This window comes from Erigeron canadensis, chromosome 4 (genome assembly GCF_010389155.1).
Source record: "Erigeron canadensis isolate Cc75 chromosome 4, C_canadensis_v1, whole genome shotgun sequence".
NCBI classification, from domain to species: Eukaryota; Viridiplantae; Streptophyta; class Magnoliopsida; order Asterales; family Asteraceae; genus Erigeron; species Erigeron canadensis.
In genome coordinates, this window is record NC_057764.1 from 24,145,888 (window position 1) to 24,163,740 (window position 17,853).

Below are 17,853 nucleotides of genomic sequence, written 5' to 3' on the forward strand. Positions count from 1 at the left end.
TTTCAAGAAGTTCCCTTTAATGGAGTCGTGTTTACATTTTACATTGCATGTGTGGTTGATTATGTTTTTTTGATTCTTGAAAGGTAATGTGTATGCCTACTGATTCTTAGAGATTCATGTTCGTTAACCTGTAAGTTAAATTGTCCGATTTCAGTGCTATATTTTTTTTTCTGAAAAAGTTAAATTGTCTCTCGACTTTAATGTTATTTGAGAACCTGTCTGTGTGTTTCTCTTGTTAGCTTTGATGTCTGAAATGCTGTATCGTGAACTGTTGTGTCCTAAACTGTAGTATGGGCATTTTTGCGTAGCGTTTCAGATGTTAAAACCAACATCAAATGCACTGAGGCATACTCATACATGTAAATACTAGTCAATAGTGGTTACTGTAATGTACTAATGTGTGGACAAATTATGGTTTTAGATTGCAACCCGTTTATCCAAACATAGATTGTAAATTATTTTAAAAAATTTAGACTTTCGAACGAATTGATTTCTAAAAATTGTTTCAGATTACATACTAAATCCCATTTGATTAAATATTTATAACTCTTTTATTACGGAGTAACAATATTTAATACTGTACTAAAGTTCCTGCAGTTAAGATTAAAGGACTAAAGTCTAAAAAAAATAGTGTTTAGATATAGGGTGTCATAGCTAAAGATCATACAACGCCACAATAATATATATGCTCAAGAACTGAGAGGCTGAGAGTCGCCCAGGAACTTATATTACATAACCTTAGGGATTGTCACTTTCATAGTCTTACATACTAAGGTTTAACAAATATGCACAACGGTTAAACGCACATATATAATGAGTTCTAGGGTTCAAAATATAAAAAAATTTCTTAACAAATATGCATAACGGATCATTTCCCTTTTATATATAAGATATAAAATAACCAACTCACTTTGGTAGATTGGTCACCATGACACCGTTGAGGGCATTAACGGCTTGAGGCTCACGGGTTGTATTATTGACAAAGTCAAGTTTGAGAACAATAGCTAACCATCCATGAAAACTTAACATGAGAATTTTGTATGTATTAGAATGATATATATGAGATCAAAATCTCAATGAGTTTTATCTATAAAATTTTAACAGAAAAATACCGTCGCAGATTTAAAACTTAATATGATAGTATATGTTATTAATTACTCGTATTAATTTAGAATGATCCCTTTAGCCTTTGGGTCAAACTTAATTAAATTTGCCAACAAAATGATTTAAAAAAAAAAGAGATAGAAATATGAAAAGAATGCAAGTATGTAAAATGAAATTTTTGGATTCCTCTGTTAGATCCGACCCGACCCGACCCGGCTAAGTAATATTTTTAGAGAGAGATAGAGAATCGAGAGAGAGAGAGAAATGGCGGCGGTGATGAATGAGCTAAAAATATTTGTTGCTCAAGAACCCATCCTTGTTGCTGCTTGTTTCATTTGTTGTGTTGGTACAACGTTCCTTCATTCTTTTTTTTTTTTTTTATAAAAAAAAAATTCATTTTCGTTTTATTTACAGTTACAATTGCATCATGTGATCATGATTATGATTATTATAATTATCCAGTAATATTCTCATAATGGCTTGTTATGTTTTTAACATTATGCTGGATAATTTTGTAAATAGGAATTTCCTCCAACTCTTATCATAATTTCTTGTTGATGTATCAGACTGTAGGGTAATAAGATTATAAGAACATAATGAGTTAATTTTTTTCAAGATTTTACATGTTTTTAAATTTAGGCCTTTTTGCGCCGAAATATATCCGTTTTTTTTTTTTCGTGTACTGCTATAGTGTTTATCCAACTTCCAAACCATCTTTTATGTATAAAACTTTTATTTAGCAATGATATGAAAGTTTGACACACATAGTAGACTGTTCGGAAGTTGGATACACACAATAGCAAGACTTGACAAGTGCACTTAGCCCTGAAGACACTGCATTTTACAATGTGTGACCATGTAGTGTTGTTTCCGTAGTTATGTTTGCGTTGTATGCTAAAGCTTTGCTGTTTAGTTGTCGTCACCATTATGCAAAAGCAGCAACACTGTGAGGATATCTAGAGAGTTATTGTTGTTGACTTACTTTTAAACTTCTGCCAAAACATTATATTAGTATGTCTGCAAGTCTTGTACCATGTGTTGTATCTTGGATCTCTAACAGTACTTTGTTAATATATCCTTTTACCACTCCGGTTACTGCTGAATTATGTTTGTGCTATAATGCTGCTTTTTCATCTGGATTTTGGATGTCCCTCTGGGAATTCCGATCCAACTCTTTTGTATCCATTTAGGTAGTGAACTAATGGTATTCTAAATGTCTTTCCTTTGTAATGGATTGTTCTTGTGACTTGTAGGTCTATTTGTTCCTGCTGTGGTGAAACCTATGTTGGGTTCGTTAGAACCATCTAAGCAAGCCCGTCAACCTGCCTTAAACGATGTGAGTACTGCATATTGCTTATACGTATCTGCACATGTGAATGTATATGTATGTATGCACATATAAACATGCAGTTAAAAAAAACATAGACACACATAAAACATTACAAACATGTATGTTAACGTGTGTATGTCACATAATATCGACAAATGAATTGTAATGCCACAACATTCATTTAAAATCGACTCTTATTCATGTTGGTGCAAGTACTGGTGCCTTGCTTTGCAAAAGAAAAGGGTCATGTAGGCACTTCTCTTCTCTAATTTGAGTTTAACAGATAGTTGGACAAAAATATTGCAGGTGGTTGCAGGCATGACTGGTAAAAAGTAGTGATGAGATATCGGATGGATTTGTACTCTCATGTCTTCTAGAAATACAAGAGCCCTATTATCCAAGGTAGATATTAGCTGACGTTCTTCTTCAGATTTGTTTTTCTTCTACGCTTTTTTAATCAAATAAAAGACCTTCACATCATTGTACAACAAAGCTTTTGGTTACATTTCAATTACTATCATTTTCTACTTGCTCCTTGATGAGTTCAAGCCTATAGTTTGGTTCAAACTTGAGCTTTGTGCAGATTTATGTGTCTAGGCTAATTAGGTTTTGAAGGTTGTTAGTAGAGATGGCAAAATGGGTGGGTCGGGTGGCTTGGTAAGATTCAGAAGGCTGTATGGAGGGCCTATGTTTCGGGTTCCTTTCTAATTGTCTGATCTGCCCACTTTCTTTATCTCCATGTTAACTCGACTTTTCATTTGATCTGTAGATAAAAGATGACGGCAGGTGACCGTTAATAGTTATAAATAAAAGAGTTAGTTTACCACCTTTAGGTATTAGTTTCATGTCTTTAATTAGGATATTCACATAGTTTCCATACCATGGGTTATAGTCACCCGAAAACTTTACTTAGATGAAATGCATATAAAAATAGTTACTCTAAACTACAAACTTTCAAGCTTTAAGTATAGTCTTTTGTATTTTAGAGTTAATTATACAGACCGTTCTTGTGGTCATACTGAAACTATTGATTTGATCCTTTACTTATTGAAATTATGTTGATGAGCCCATCTTTTAAAATTCGAATAGGGGTGTTGAATAGAGTAAGGTGAACTAATTCATTAGTTCTTGAAAGACTATGTGACCATCAAGCTGTGAGTGATGTTCATATAATATACACTAAGAGCAAAAGCAGAGCTAAAAAGTACAAGTTATTAATAATTCTGTCTGAAATATTGTCCTATATCTAATAATCCAAGAAATAACTACATCGTTGGCATTCCCCCATAGAGGCCTGAGGCATGGCCAGGTTTAGTAAAATTCACCGGTTAATAATTTGAACTTATTACTTAAATTTAATGCAATTGATATAGAGCGTTTCGAGGAGTTATATTGATTTGAGCTAGTTAGTTTCTTTGCAATGAGAAGGATATCTGGATGATCAGTTTGATGAAGATACAATGGATGGTTAATTGTTTAAGTAATTAATAGAGCAGATTGACCAGAGGTCAGAGTGTCAGGAAGCACAATTGATGATGGCCAAGGTGTAATTTGTCGTAATTTTGCAGAATTTACGCTAATTTTGAGAAATTCATGGTGAATGATACATTTTGTGTGCTAGAAAAGAGAAAGTAATTGATGAATTTAGGTTAAAAAAAATGAAACACGGGTATATGCCTAACGGGTCATTAAACTTGGAATGTATTAGAACTGAATTCTTGTAGTTTCTTCTATACACCATGGTGCAACTTCTAGTCCCTCCTTTTACATGGTTGCACATGTTAGGCATTAGAGCAGTGATGTTCGAGTTTTGTGTAGAAACCTAATATATTGCAAACTTGATGAGAGTTGGTGTCTTCTTGTGTGAACTTATTTCAGATAGTCTAGATTTGACTATTATCACGCTCTAGCGTATAGCCATGACATCATATAAGAAGTGGGTAAAGACGACAATGATTTTCATCACAATGTGTGATGCTCTCCCTCCCTCACTACCTCCCCCCCATGCATGTGAGATTTGTGAATAAGAGATATCACAGGCTTGGTCTTTTTACGAATAAGTTAGCATGTAGTCGTTATAATAAGACTACAATAAAGCCTAAAATTAATATGGTACCTCAAAAGTTACTTTGATAGACTATTTCGCATATGACATCCATATAATCCTCCTTAGCATTTAGAAATGTGATATTATTAAAAGTTCAAAATGTGTATTTCGATCATACACTGTTTAGTTAATTTATATGAATCCATTTACAAGATGTAGGTATGTCTTTAAATCATGACATGAGGCCACATTCATACTATTTAGCTTTAACGAGGCACGGCTGCTCAAACGTAGCTCGTGCCCTATATTAGCATAAACCCATTGGTTGTCTTTGACGTGTTTTTGTACCCAACGAGGTAGATGAGCTACACGAGCTCCCCTTCCTTGTGCCATGTCATCTTGGTCTTCGACTAAAAAACCTGGTACTTTGGTTATTAGGTCATCTGAGTTCACTATACGTAGAATCTTTGTTCCTTGTAGTTCTAGGTTGCGTCTGAAACTTCGATTTCCAACCCTAGGTCCTCCGAATGAGATAACCGAGAGATGTAAATCACGTTTGATGGTTGTTTTGATATCATAGGCAGCTAAAATTGCCAATGAAGCTCCTAAAGAATGGCCGGTGATGGTGACACTTAGAGGCTCATTATTGTACTTACGTACTAGTCTTAAAACTTCGTCTTTTAATGATTTTTGTAAGCTTGGGCAAACTGACGTGCTCGAGGTGTATAGACTTAAAACTCCGCTTTCCACCATGGGTTCGTCATTTTCCCTTCTCATACCATGCACATTGTTGAATGGGCAACTTGTTAGAGTGCCTCTTAGATTCTCGAGCCACTCTAAACAAGTTGTGGTTCCACGCAATGCAATTACTATGTCTCGCCTACCGAGCCTAGAAATCTCACTTTTATCCTCGCAGACTGCAACATAACCGATCCAACTTGACTGCACTCCCATATGGCCTATCCATCTTGGCATTGGAATGGATGATGTGGCATTTAAGTTTTTTGTCACACGATACCCACTTCCATTGACACCTGCTCGTTCCAAAATTGAGTTTTTTGTGTACCGGCATGTAGCGTAACTTGATGATGATGGATCAAAATCGAAGCATTTGTACGCTGCTTCAACAAAGTTCCCGTATCGCATAATCTCACACCGTAAACCGTCATCAAGTGGATCTAACAAGCCTTCCCAGCCTGTTGACCCATGATACTCCTTCCATTTCTTATTAAGTCGACCCAATGATCGCCTATGATAACGTTCTTTGGAATCAATAACCAAACTGTTGTGTTTATTTGGTGCTTGAGTACCACTAGTTTGTTGAGGTGTCTTCACGGGAATAGCGCAATGCAAATGACACAATGGCTTGGGTTCGGGTTTTGTAATGAGTGTTAGTGGTTGAAATGATTCGATAACAGGTCTCATAGTGCTTGTTTCAAATATTAAACTTAGATTTCCAGGTGGTTTTGTAAGTCAAGTGATGTGCATATATATAGTGAAGTGTGTTACTCCAAAAACGTCTAATATTGGCTTACCTTTCCAAGTTGTCTTTGGTAAGTTACTAATGTTTTTCCATTTCAATAACAAGATGCAAGTCCATATGTTTAATTGATCTTTTTTAGATGACATGGATCATAGAAGTAGGCAAATGGGACATTAAACCTTGTGACACTACCAACTATGAACCTAGTACTTGAACATACAAAATTACAGATTTTAATTATCTGTCCACAATTATACAAGTCAAGACTAGCTAAAAAGCAAAATCGCCATAGTTGGTAAGAAAAGAAGAAAAACCAGAAACAATTTGGGACATATTAAGAACACGTGAATACAAAATGACTCGTTTACCTTCTTACTGTGAGTCATTTCTTCTTTTCAATCGCTCCTTTCGCCTTATGTTCCTTGAACTTTGCAAGAGTGATGGTTCTTATTGCAGCATAAATATAGTATACTTTATTTGCTGCGGAATGTTAAATCTATCAAAAAATGAATGAAAATAGAAGTCAATATCTATTTTGACATAGGTGTAGTATCTGATCTTTGTGTAAATGTTAAATCTATCAAAAAATGAATGTACTCTTATTATTTACACCATAATACATCTTTCTTACATTTGTGTAAATGTTTCACATATGACATAACATACAGATCTTTTAAAGATCTATTTACTATGTAAGATACTTATGTCCCACTGCTATGGTAATTAAGTTAATCCATACATTTCTTTCTAATTTGATATGTATCAATACAGGCATACAGCTTTTCATCAGATGTGCAATACTTAGCTCCTGGTAAAGCACTCGGCATACTTAGCTTTTCAGATGTATCCTGGTTTTAATACATATATACTGTCTCTATTTTATACTGAAGAATCACCTCTTTTTAGGACATCAAATCGCCCGACCACTAGGCCATTTGGTGGGTTCCCTACGTATTGTACATCCTCCATTTTATATATCATACTGCTTAAACTTTTGCATAATCTCCTGAACAATTTTTTTACTCAGAACAAGCTAGAATTGGGGACGCGTATGTGGAGTCAGATATGCATGAGGTTGAAATGTGACCTAGTGGGATACTTGGTACGTTCGTAAGTTGTCATACACTCATACTAACAAGTTGCTATACCTGTGCAATGTGAGATTGTTAGCGTACCAATGTGACAGACATTTGTGCTCTGCACTTAACCCACCTATAAGCCATGTTCTTTGCAGTTTGTTCATATTGTCATAATATCTCTTATATAATTCTGAATTAACAACTTAGAAAAGGTTTAGAATCCGATTCACGTGCCCTAAGCCATCCCTAATCACACTTAAGCACTTATTCAAACATATGCACATGTAGAGATCTTAAGAGCTGATTTTCGAATCTCTTCAACTAACTTGTCACCTACATCTAATTACTCATTGTATTTTCGACTTTCATATGTTATCTGCAGTATGCTTACTACAAAAAATTTTAATTTCTCATCGTTGTCATTAGAAATCAGTGTCATAAACATCCTAGACTCGGTCACTAATTCTAGTCCTACTTCTACCCCTACTCCTAAAACTACTTTCATATAAACTTCCTATGCCATGTATTGAACTTTAGTGTTCTCCCTCAGAGGCAAGAGCCTTTACCACCCGACCTATGCTGAAGTAGCCCTGGACTCCATATTACACTAGTCCCACTTTTGATCATATATGTACATATCTTTATGGTAGATTTATTTAATCTTTTCAGGTTACCTTTCCCGCCCTTTACAAAATTAGAAAAATTAAACGTCGATTGACACATGAGTCTTCCCATATATCAGCTCTCGAATATCAAACTACATAGTACATACTACATATTATTTACACAAATTGTGTGCATACAGACCCTCTGTGTACGTCCAATAACTTTCTATCTTTTTTTTTTTTTTTTCTGAACGGCTGTAACTTTATTTCTCCTAAACGACCCCAAATATTACTCGTTAGTGGTCAGGTTTGACATAGATACCTCTATAACTTTCATCTTAATGTACTTATATATGGTATAGATATAGATAATGAATTATATATCCTGGACTGACTGATACTTCTAAGTTTTTAATTAATAAACCTTGTATACAACTCATCAACTTTCTGCACGTAAGAAAATGATTAAAAAGCAGGCTAGAAATACATAACTAGAACTAAAAACATCACCCTTAGTGATAATGTGTAAAATATCTTTCCTGGGATATAAAATAAGGTAAATGACAAGAGCTAAATTAAATAGCCATATGCTTGTGATCCCACCATGCTACATTGCTTGCTTGAATTTATATCATTTCATCTCTAGCATTCATAAGGTCTGCTTCTTTAGCTCCTAAATGAGAATTTTCAATCATGGATCAATGACGATACTTTTAGGCATTCCATTTATGCAAAAATGCATTTATATAGCCTTTTTGATGACACAATTCACATATATATAGTAAGAAAACTCTTAATTGTAAACGATTTTTAGTATAAGCGGCCTACAGTTAAACCCTTTGGTACTTTCGGATTTTCAAGTTGAACGAAATTTAAAGTTGGGTTATTTAAGCTTGTCATTTTTATTGTTACTATTGTTAAATTTGTGGCAAAAAGTTTGATATCTGAGTCACAGGATTTTGAAAGCACCGGTGATCTTCACTCGTCCATCACTCCCACTTGAAGTTAAGCAACGGAAGGTTTTCACGCTGTCCCCAACATTGTTCTCCAACGATACCTCCTCGAGGGCTGCATTCGTGGCAATCATCACTTAGGGCGAATGACTTTCCTCTTCTTATGCAGTTAGCTCGACTCCGTAAAATGTGAATAAAGTCCTCATGTGAAAGTTCATTTCCGGCAATTGAAACCGGTCCACCATCAATTGTCTATCCATAATGTGAGGCCATACGACCATACGTGACGCACTCAACCATTGTGGCTTTTAGGGTGCCTGAGTCTAATCCCAAAACCTTCTACTATTTGTGACAAAGATGTCTGCACATAAATTGAGCTACACGTCATTAGTATATTGTTATATATAAATGTGATTTATTGTTCAGTATCTGTTTAATATGATGACTGTATGAATAATATTGTGGTTTTGGTTTACCTGATTTGACCGATTTTGGTTATCAAACCGGTCAACTAAAAAACAGGTTTTAAAAACATTTCCCTCATAAGCATCAATCGCTTATGTTATTGATGTCCTTTTTGGAAAATTAATAAAAGAGCCTTCGAACCCAATAAGGTGAATGGAGGCTTCATCTACTTTAAAACATTAAATCGCGAAACTACCATAATGACTTCTATAACCAAAATACTCAACAGAATATATGTAGCTCATTCTCTGACAAAAATGGTGAATTAATAATAATCAAAGACAACTCATCATAAAAACAATATATGGCGTTGTTGATCTTACGATGAGGTACTTAATTATAAAACTAAACCAACATTGAAGTGATAACAAAACAGAGATAATGTTTGGGATTCGATGTTAAAACTATAAGGCCGTTTGGTTTGTATAATGTTTTTAAAGGAATTGGAATTTATTAAAGAAATTGGAATTTGAAGTAATTAGAATCTGAAGGGATTGAAATATTATGGAATTGGAATTTGAATGAATTATAATCTGTTTCTGTTTGGTTGACCGTAATGAAATGGAATGGAATTTATAATATAAATAATTATTTTTTTTATAAATATAATAATTTTTATAAAGTAAATTTTTTTTAAATTAATTTTTTTTATAAAATAATATTTTTTATAAACAAACTCTATTTTATTATAAAAAAATAACTATTTTATAAAATAAATTATTTTATAAAAAAATAGTTTATTTTATAAAATAATAATAAACTCTATAAAGTTGTGGTCAATCTTTACCGGACGATGAAGAGGCATGTCGCTGAGTCTAATCACCGTTACCGTTCAAAAAAAAGAAAACAATTAAATATTAATAGTTTATAAAATATTAATACTAGTTTTTATTAAATAATAAAATGATTATAAAATAATATTTTTTTGTTAACTATTATTATTTTATTATAAAACAAATAAATTTTTGATAAACTAAAATAATTTTAAAATAATAATAAATTTTCATATAATAAATTTTAATAAAATTATAATTTATTGTCAAAAAATAATGATTATCAATAAAATTATTTGTTATACATAATAATAATAAAAATAATAAATAATACACCTTTAGATATAAATTAATTATATAACAAATTATATAATCACATAATAATAATTTTAGAAGAATTGTTTTAACAAATTTTGAATTCCATTAGAATTCAAAACTTTTTCTTTCACATTTGGTTGGAATCTTGAATTCTTTCTTATGATGGAATTCGATGGAATCCAATTCCCTTTCTTTACGAACCAAACAAGTCAAGGAATGGAATCTGAATTCTATTCTGTCAACCAACATAATATGGAATGGAATTCAGATTCTAATTCCATCAAATTCCAACGAATTCTCCAAACCGAACGCTCCTAAAGCAAATGTAAATGAAACCTTGGATGTCAATCATTAACATCTAATACTTATTTTATTTTTATTTTTTTGAAAGAAAAAATCACACATACTGAAAAAATAAATAATAATCACATTAGAAATAACAATTAATGTTTCAATTCACCGGAATAAACCTTCCAAAGTTCCAATCTAAAGTTTCTCTACTATTCATTAAACTAGACACTCCAATCTAAAAAATCTTTACTATTTTTTTAATTTAATTTACAATTTACCTTTTTTTTTTGAACGTTACTTTACAATTTACTAAAATATAGCTTATACTAGGTATAAAACATCTACAACTTATTGACTTTGATTTGTAATTTGTATACGTTAAAACTGAAGTTTATGAACAATAAGATTTTTTTAAGTGTGGAAAGAGAAGGAGTAGAAAGGATTAGGGGGAAGTGTAGTTGTTTTTTGTTTCAAAACTTGACCCCCTCATTTTTGAGGTGATTAAGAAGGAAAACTTCTCTTCTCACTCTTCTCCTTTCCTCCTCTTTAAGTTAACTTAACAATACAAATAGTGAGCATAACAAATGTGGAAACAAACAACAGTTAGCGTAATCATTATTGACAAAGTATTTCGTTAAACAATGTAGATGTTTAGTTTGAAATGGTATATCTAATCTTATTTATAAGAATTCTTTTATAATACGCTTAATTATACGAATATTTATCCTTTTACAGCTTTTCGTATGTTCTTTGATACATATTTGTTTGTGTTTAAAGATGCGTGTACATCGCATACTATTTGAATCATTTTTTATTTCGTTTACTCCACATATGATAATAATTGTTAGTGACTTCTGAGCCCTAAATAACATAGAAGATTTAAATTCATGTCTTCATTAATTGTTTTCGTTATCCCTTGTGATAACCTTATTACAAATACTTAGCATCGTCACCATGTGGCCACATAAACTCATAAATGTAGGTTGTATGTCTGGAAACTTGTCAAAGATAAGTGGATAAACTATATATATGTTGTGATCTATGTATAAGAATGACGACTTACCGTGTATGATTTTTATGCAATGTATGCTCGGGGTACCCAAACATCATAGTGTTCCCACCCATTTATCTTTTTCATATGTTCATGAGAATTCATTTGCCTATAGAGGTACAATTGGTACGTCATTGCGGCATCGATGACGTGACAACATCTGTGGCCGTGTGATTAACCTATAACGTCTCCTTTTGTATACTCTAAGATTAGTTTTACCATATATATTGATATTTGATTAGATGGTGGTAGCACGATTCTTAAATATATTGATAGGTCAGTAGCTAGTGGATGGTTGACTAGTCCCATGTACATATTTGGTACATTTGTATATCTCACAGATTATTTGGTAGTAACCTATTTTCTTGGTATTTCATCTCATTTACACATATGTTATATAATTGTTCTATTTTATCTGTTTATTGGGTAATTGGCTCAGCTTCATTTCTTTCTCCGCGACATGGAAGCGTTGGTATTAAGTAAGTGTTTAGGAGCGGAGATTATTCTAGAAGACCTTTAAAGATCATATTAATAGTAGTCTTTATTGAATAAGTGTTCAAGTATAAAACATTTCATCACTCATTAGGGCCACGGCCACTATGTCGTTAGTCGGCCAATTTTGTTAGCGAAATTAGCTACTCATATGTACAAACATCTATACATTGTTTTGATGGATCACGAGTTAAATGCTTTATGAAATTTGTGGCTCTCATTTCATGTTTGAAAGCTAATAATAATGAAATTCCAAATAAAGAAAGAAAAAAAAATACCAGCAAAACAATACTTATAAGTTATAACAGGCGATATGTACAAACATATATACTTTGTTTTGGTGGATCACGAGTTAAATGCTTTATAAGATTTGTGGCTCTCCTTTCATGTTTGGAAGCTAACTATAGAATCTATTTATGGAAAGTACATCTAATAACATTGATCTTAGTGTGCAAAAATAAATCATAAACAAGACCGCCTTTCTATATATTAAATTAAAATAAATAAATAAAAAAAGAAACAAACAAAACAAGACTGATAACAAGCAATATGTTCAAACATATGCCACCAATTAAATTTATGTATGACACTATTAAAATTGAAGTATGATGTTTGATAACATTGGCATGCTCAAAATGCATGTGAAACTCCTTTCACTTTTGATATATGTGATTAGTTTCTCCTTGTGGATCGAACGCATCCTAAATGAATCGTTTAAATCCACAAGTATAGCAAACTAGTAACAAATCACATGCAAAATGTGGGGAACATTATGAAAAAACGTTGCAATAGCAAATGCCATGAATTAAACTAAAAAATACGGGTAAAATACTTGGATTTTATCCAAGTGGCTAGCGAAATCTTTTTTTTTTTTTAGCTAAGCAAAACACTAAACGCGATACAGAATCACAAACTTCAATTACAATATCTAGGATATTCGACAAAAACATATCCTAGACACATCTTTTGACTTAAACAGCGGGAAATACAAAAAAATTCAAAAAATTCATGCCAACTACGATAACCAAATTTCTAGGCTAGCAAAAGCTTTTAGCTACTTTCATGTTGTGACAACCAAAACAAGATTTTCAACAAGTAAAATACTTGGATTTTATCCAGATAAGAGTTTGTTGGTATTTTAGTGTAATTGGGTTAATTAGGTTAATTGGTTATTTAGTCATAATAATACATCATATAAGTTTGGTGATGCAGAGTGTACGCTTATATGAATTTATTATGATCTTAGGGGCGAAGCCCCTAAGGCACGGGGGTCTGGGGGAAGCGCCCCCTGGAGCGGGGTCCAAGGGGCAGAGCCCCTGGCTGGGGTCCCAGGTCAGCTTGGAAATTTTTTATTTCCGTTATAATTGCTTTGGCAAAAATATCTCAGAAATTAATTTTCGGAACTTGAGGGACTAATTTTGTCAATCTTGGAAACTCGAATTTAACTGCCATAAAGGCAGTTAACAGACCCTGTTTTCTCATTCTATTGTTACGAAAATCAGATAGATTTTCTCTCCCGTTTTCTCACAAAACTCAAACACAAATCATACAGAAAATTCTCGAATCACTAATTGTATCCGTTTGAATAATTTAGGGTGAATCACCGAATTGATTTAATCTGAAATCGTATCGCGCCTTCAGTGATTGTATAATCCGGTTTATTTTCGTTGTTTACAGTATATCCCCAACAGAGTTTAATCCTCATTATTTATATTTGAATGAGCATCTTTTGAAGGTTTTTCATGGATGCCGCTCATCAATGTGAACGTAACGGGGACTGGTTAAAGCAACCAACTATCGTGGTCTGAATGGGTCTTCATCTTTGCATGACAGTGACCCTCGCTATTCGACAGTTGCCGTTACAAGAAAAAAAAAACAAGATTTGATGGTTGAAAAGCTATGTGATTTCTATCATGTATGTTAGTGTTATTGATTAAAATTTGAGATGTATGCAAAAATTGTCATGCATCCAGAAAGAGAAATCTGAAAAAGAAACATGTTTGACCGGATTTTGGTGGTGGTCGGAAGGAAAAAGGAGGAGGAGGAAAAAGGAAACCATATTTAATCTTATGTTAGTGGACGATTATACCCTCATTAACCGTCTTAAACTAACATAAGTTAGTGTCAGAGACTTCTAGTAACGCTAAAGAAAATTTCAGGAACCGTTTGCAACAAAAAAAATATACGAATATGACAAACCACATAAACATTTGTGATATTTTCTCTACTATATATTGGATTTTTGGAGTGTTGCCCTCCGCAGCCCACGCATGGAACTTTTCTCCATTCCAGCCTAGCCCTATCAAACTAGAAGCCCATCTTTTTCTATTTTGCAATTCTTCCGTCAAGCCCATATTTATAGTTAATCCAAGTCACTTTGATATCAATCTAGACTTCTTTTTCGTCCGACTTGCAAAAAAAAAAAAAAAAACCCTACAACTTGAGTTGAAATAGTTTAATTGTTTTTTATTATACCCTACAATTCAATAAACTCAAAGTCCATCAAAATAAATTAACCTAAACTAAATTATATCGTATAAAATAAATAAATATGTATAAAATAGACGATATCAATGTTAAAAAAAAATGTATCTATCATTTCTCCCACTTGAAACGAAACACCATTCTTCTTTATTTTGAGCAAAAGCATTTAATTCAGTTGTCTAGTGAGATGCTAGAAAACCTTGCAGTTATTCATAGCAAGATAGGGATCAATTTGCCAATCCAGCTAGCTATTTGATACTAAAAAGTAAAAACAATTTCATCAAAGATGTCAATCCAATCCATATATATTTCTATTGAATATTAAAACAATATCATCAAAGAGAATCTCAGCTTTCTTCTTCTTGGACTGTAAAGCGTTTCAGCTGTTCCAAAGCGTCAAGAAGCCCGTTTGGGTTAACTTGCAAGTTGCAACAACGTCTAAGTGTAGTGTCATGATTTTGGAGAAAAACTTGTTTGGTAGGGCCAAAGGAGTAGCTCATTAGTGGACTATTGGGCCAACCCATGTATAGAGGAGGGGTTATTAAAAAGGAATTGATAATCGTACACATATTTTGATAAAGCTATTACAATTGTGCATTACATACTTATACAGTCTGTTATATCAGTCGTATAATATGATGTAATAATTAAAAATTGTGGTACAAATATGTCCTCCCTATTAAAAAACCCCTAGGATATTGCATTGGTAGGATTGTAGGAAGGAGTAAGAGATAAAAACGATATATCGCATATCTAAAATCTAAGTAACCTTTGGACACTTTTTATTAGACTATGTTAAATAATAAATATGATCCCATTTTAATTTTCCAGAATAAAAATTCCAATATGATGTTAGAGCCAAAAGAAGTTACAGTCGATTACATTTAGGTTCCAAAGCACAATGTCTAAGTCAAAAACATAAATAAATAAATATTGCAAAAAGTTCACAATGATTTGTTCGACCAGGGGTCGAATTTTAAGAGTATTTATAAATGAAGATTGGGCCACGCATGCATTTAATATATCTTTTTATCTTTGTAAAGTAAGTTTCACGTATTAGATGCAATTTTAACCCAAGGCTGGACCCTTGGCTTACTAATAGGCAACTAAAGGAGGAATTCCCAAGGCTATTCAAACTGGAAAAAGTTAAAAAAAATGCACGGTTAGCGAGAGGTATGAGGTTAGTATGCAGGGTTTCGATAGATGGGACTGGTCATCAAGTCCTGGGTCGAATGAGGAAATTGAGGAGCATGAAGAACTCAAAAGATTGCTTGAAGGGGTGCGATTTAGAGACTCAATTGATAAATGGAAGTGGATGGGAGGTTCAAGTAAGGAATTCTCAGTTAAGGAAGCGAAGCGGTTCCTATCCAAAGACAAAGACTATAGCGGCAGGTTTGTTTTTGCATGGTCTAAATGGATTCCAAAGAAATGTAACTTGTTCATGTGGAGGGCGGTTATGGATCGAATACCAACTTTAAAAGCGTTACAAAGAAGGAACTGTACGTTTGGGAGTATGGAATGTAGTATGTGCAATGAAGGGGATGAGACCACTGATCATATCTTGTGTGGATGTACAGTTTCGAACAAGATTTGGCAGAAAATCTCTAGTTGGTGTAAGGTTAGGCAATTGATCATTTTCTCTGTTAAAGATTTAATAGAGATCCACTTGCATTTGGGGTTGGGAAAGAAGGAATCGAGGGTATTCAAAGGTATCGTTTCAATAGCTTGTTGGTGTGTATGGAAAGCAAGGAACGAGGCGATATTCGAGAAGCGCAAGGTATGCTCGGAGAAGATAATGCACGAAATATTGACTCTTGGATTTTTATGGCTCAAGTATAGAGGAAAATCCCATTCTTTGCAATGGGAGGACTGGTGTAAATTCTCTATATAGATGATGTTTTTTTATCATACTGTATAGTTGTCTGCTGTTGTATAATGCTCCTTGCTAGTTTGCAGGAGATGTTAGTTATAAAATTTACGTTTCAAAAAAAATAAAATGCAATTTTAACCATAGATTTTCTGGACCTCCAATACGTACTACTAATATCTAAAAAAAACTTAATTGACTCAAAGTTAGACTATTTCTAATTATTTTATGAATATCTTTTGTCATTAAAATTTGTCTAAAACTAAAAAAAATTTAATGTATGTCGTAGCTTAAGGGTATTTCCAATACTATTTTTGTGTTTGTAAATAAATACAAGGATATGTAAAGATGTTTTTGTGATTAGAGTTAATTAAACTAAAGGATTTTAATAATGTTTAAAAATTTTAAGAATTTATAAGAATATAGTATGTCAATTAAATGACGTCTAAAATTGTCTTTAGGATTGAAAATAGTCTTATGATCAAGTGAAATTGACCTCATGTCCTCTTAGATGGAACCACATAGACCCGGCCCACAAAAATCAACCTTATTATATTATTGACATACAATTTTTTGAGATGAAAGGAGTATTAAAATTAACAGAAAAGGTACGCCCAATCGTTTTCGTGCAAATTATATCATATACGTATATGGGACTAAATAAGTCTTTATTGCACTTTCTTTTTCAAGTGTTGAAGGCTTGGATTTTTCTTTTTCATTTAAGGTAAAAATCTTACTTCAAATTAGACAATAAAATCCTTTCTATAACAACTCACAAACAAACACTATATATAAAGAAAATATAATTACAAGCCATGCATAATTGTACTCGTAATTCTTTCTTAAACCCTTAAACCCTAAAATTCACATCTTCTTAATTCCAAAATCAATCTTCAAGAACAATTTCAACACAATGTCATCCGATGAGAAAATCCTCAAAATTTCATCCGAGTCTGAAGAACCAAAACACAACTATGGTTTAATCTTATGTATCCTCTTACTCTCTTTTATAGCTATCTTAGTAGCCTTATTATGGATGTTCCAACCGCCAAACGAACCCAACGTTCACGTTGATGATGCCACTCTCACTCGATTCACAATCTTACCTCCAAACAACACTTTGTACTACAATCTCATTATTACCATGAGATTTCGTAATGATAACCGTTTTCTAAAGGCCAAGTATGATAATATTGTGGCTAATGCAACGTATCAAGGTCATCGATTTGGTACAAGTGAGATCGAGGGGTTTCATTTAGGGCCTAAGAAGGAGAATGGTCATGTGGGTATTGAGTTTAAAGGCGAGCAACGGGTGGATCTTGATAATATTCAAACGACAAAATATGAATTAGAGATAAAGAATGGTGTTTATGAAATTTATTTGGAGCTTAGCTTGAAGTCGACGTATAAAGCTATGTGGGTTAGCAAGGACAGAAATAATTTGAGATGCCGTTTTAAGGTCCCATTGTGCTCTGAAGGCAAGGTTTCATCAATTACCAAATTCGAAAGTA

At 33.0% G+C, this 17,853-nt stretch overlaps 2 protein-coding genes across 3 annotated transcripts; one reads left to right on the forward strand and one right to left on the reverse strand.

Moving 5' to 3' along the window:
- Window positions 1-1,284: 1,284 nt before the first annotated feature.
- Window positions 1,285-9,029, forward strand: LOC122596706. 2 transcript variants are annotated; one of them, XM_043769325.1, is made up of 7 exons: window positions 1,285-1,450; window positions 2,358-2,440; window positions 2,741-2,836; window positions 6,736-6,775; window positions 6,871-6,902; window positions 6,992-7,066; window positions 8,604-9,029. In XM_043769325.1, the coding sequence occupies exons 1-3, from the start codon at window positions 1,369-1,371 to the stop codon at window positions 2,768-2,770; spliced, it is 195 nt and encodes a 64-aa protein (XP_043625260.1). In that variant the 5' UTR covers window positions 1,285-1,368; the 3' UTR covers window positions 2,771-2,836; window positions 6,736-6,775; window positions 6,871-6,902; window positions 6,992-7,066; window positions 8,604-9,029. The 2 variants fall into 2 exon arrangements, with proteins under 2 accessions (XP_043625260.1, XP_043625261.1); XM_043769326.1 differs by lacking the exon at window positions 6,871-6,902.
- Window positions 4,674-5,925, reverse strand: LOC122596705 (phospholipase A(1) DAD1, chloroplastic-like). The gene has a single exon (XM_043769324.1). The coding sequence runs from the start codon at window positions 5,904-5,906 to the stop codon at window positions 4,674-4,676; it is 1,233 nt and encodes a 410-aa protein (XP_043625259.1). The 5' UTR covers window positions 5,907-5,925.
- Window positions 9,030-17,853: the final 8,824 nt, after the last annotated feature.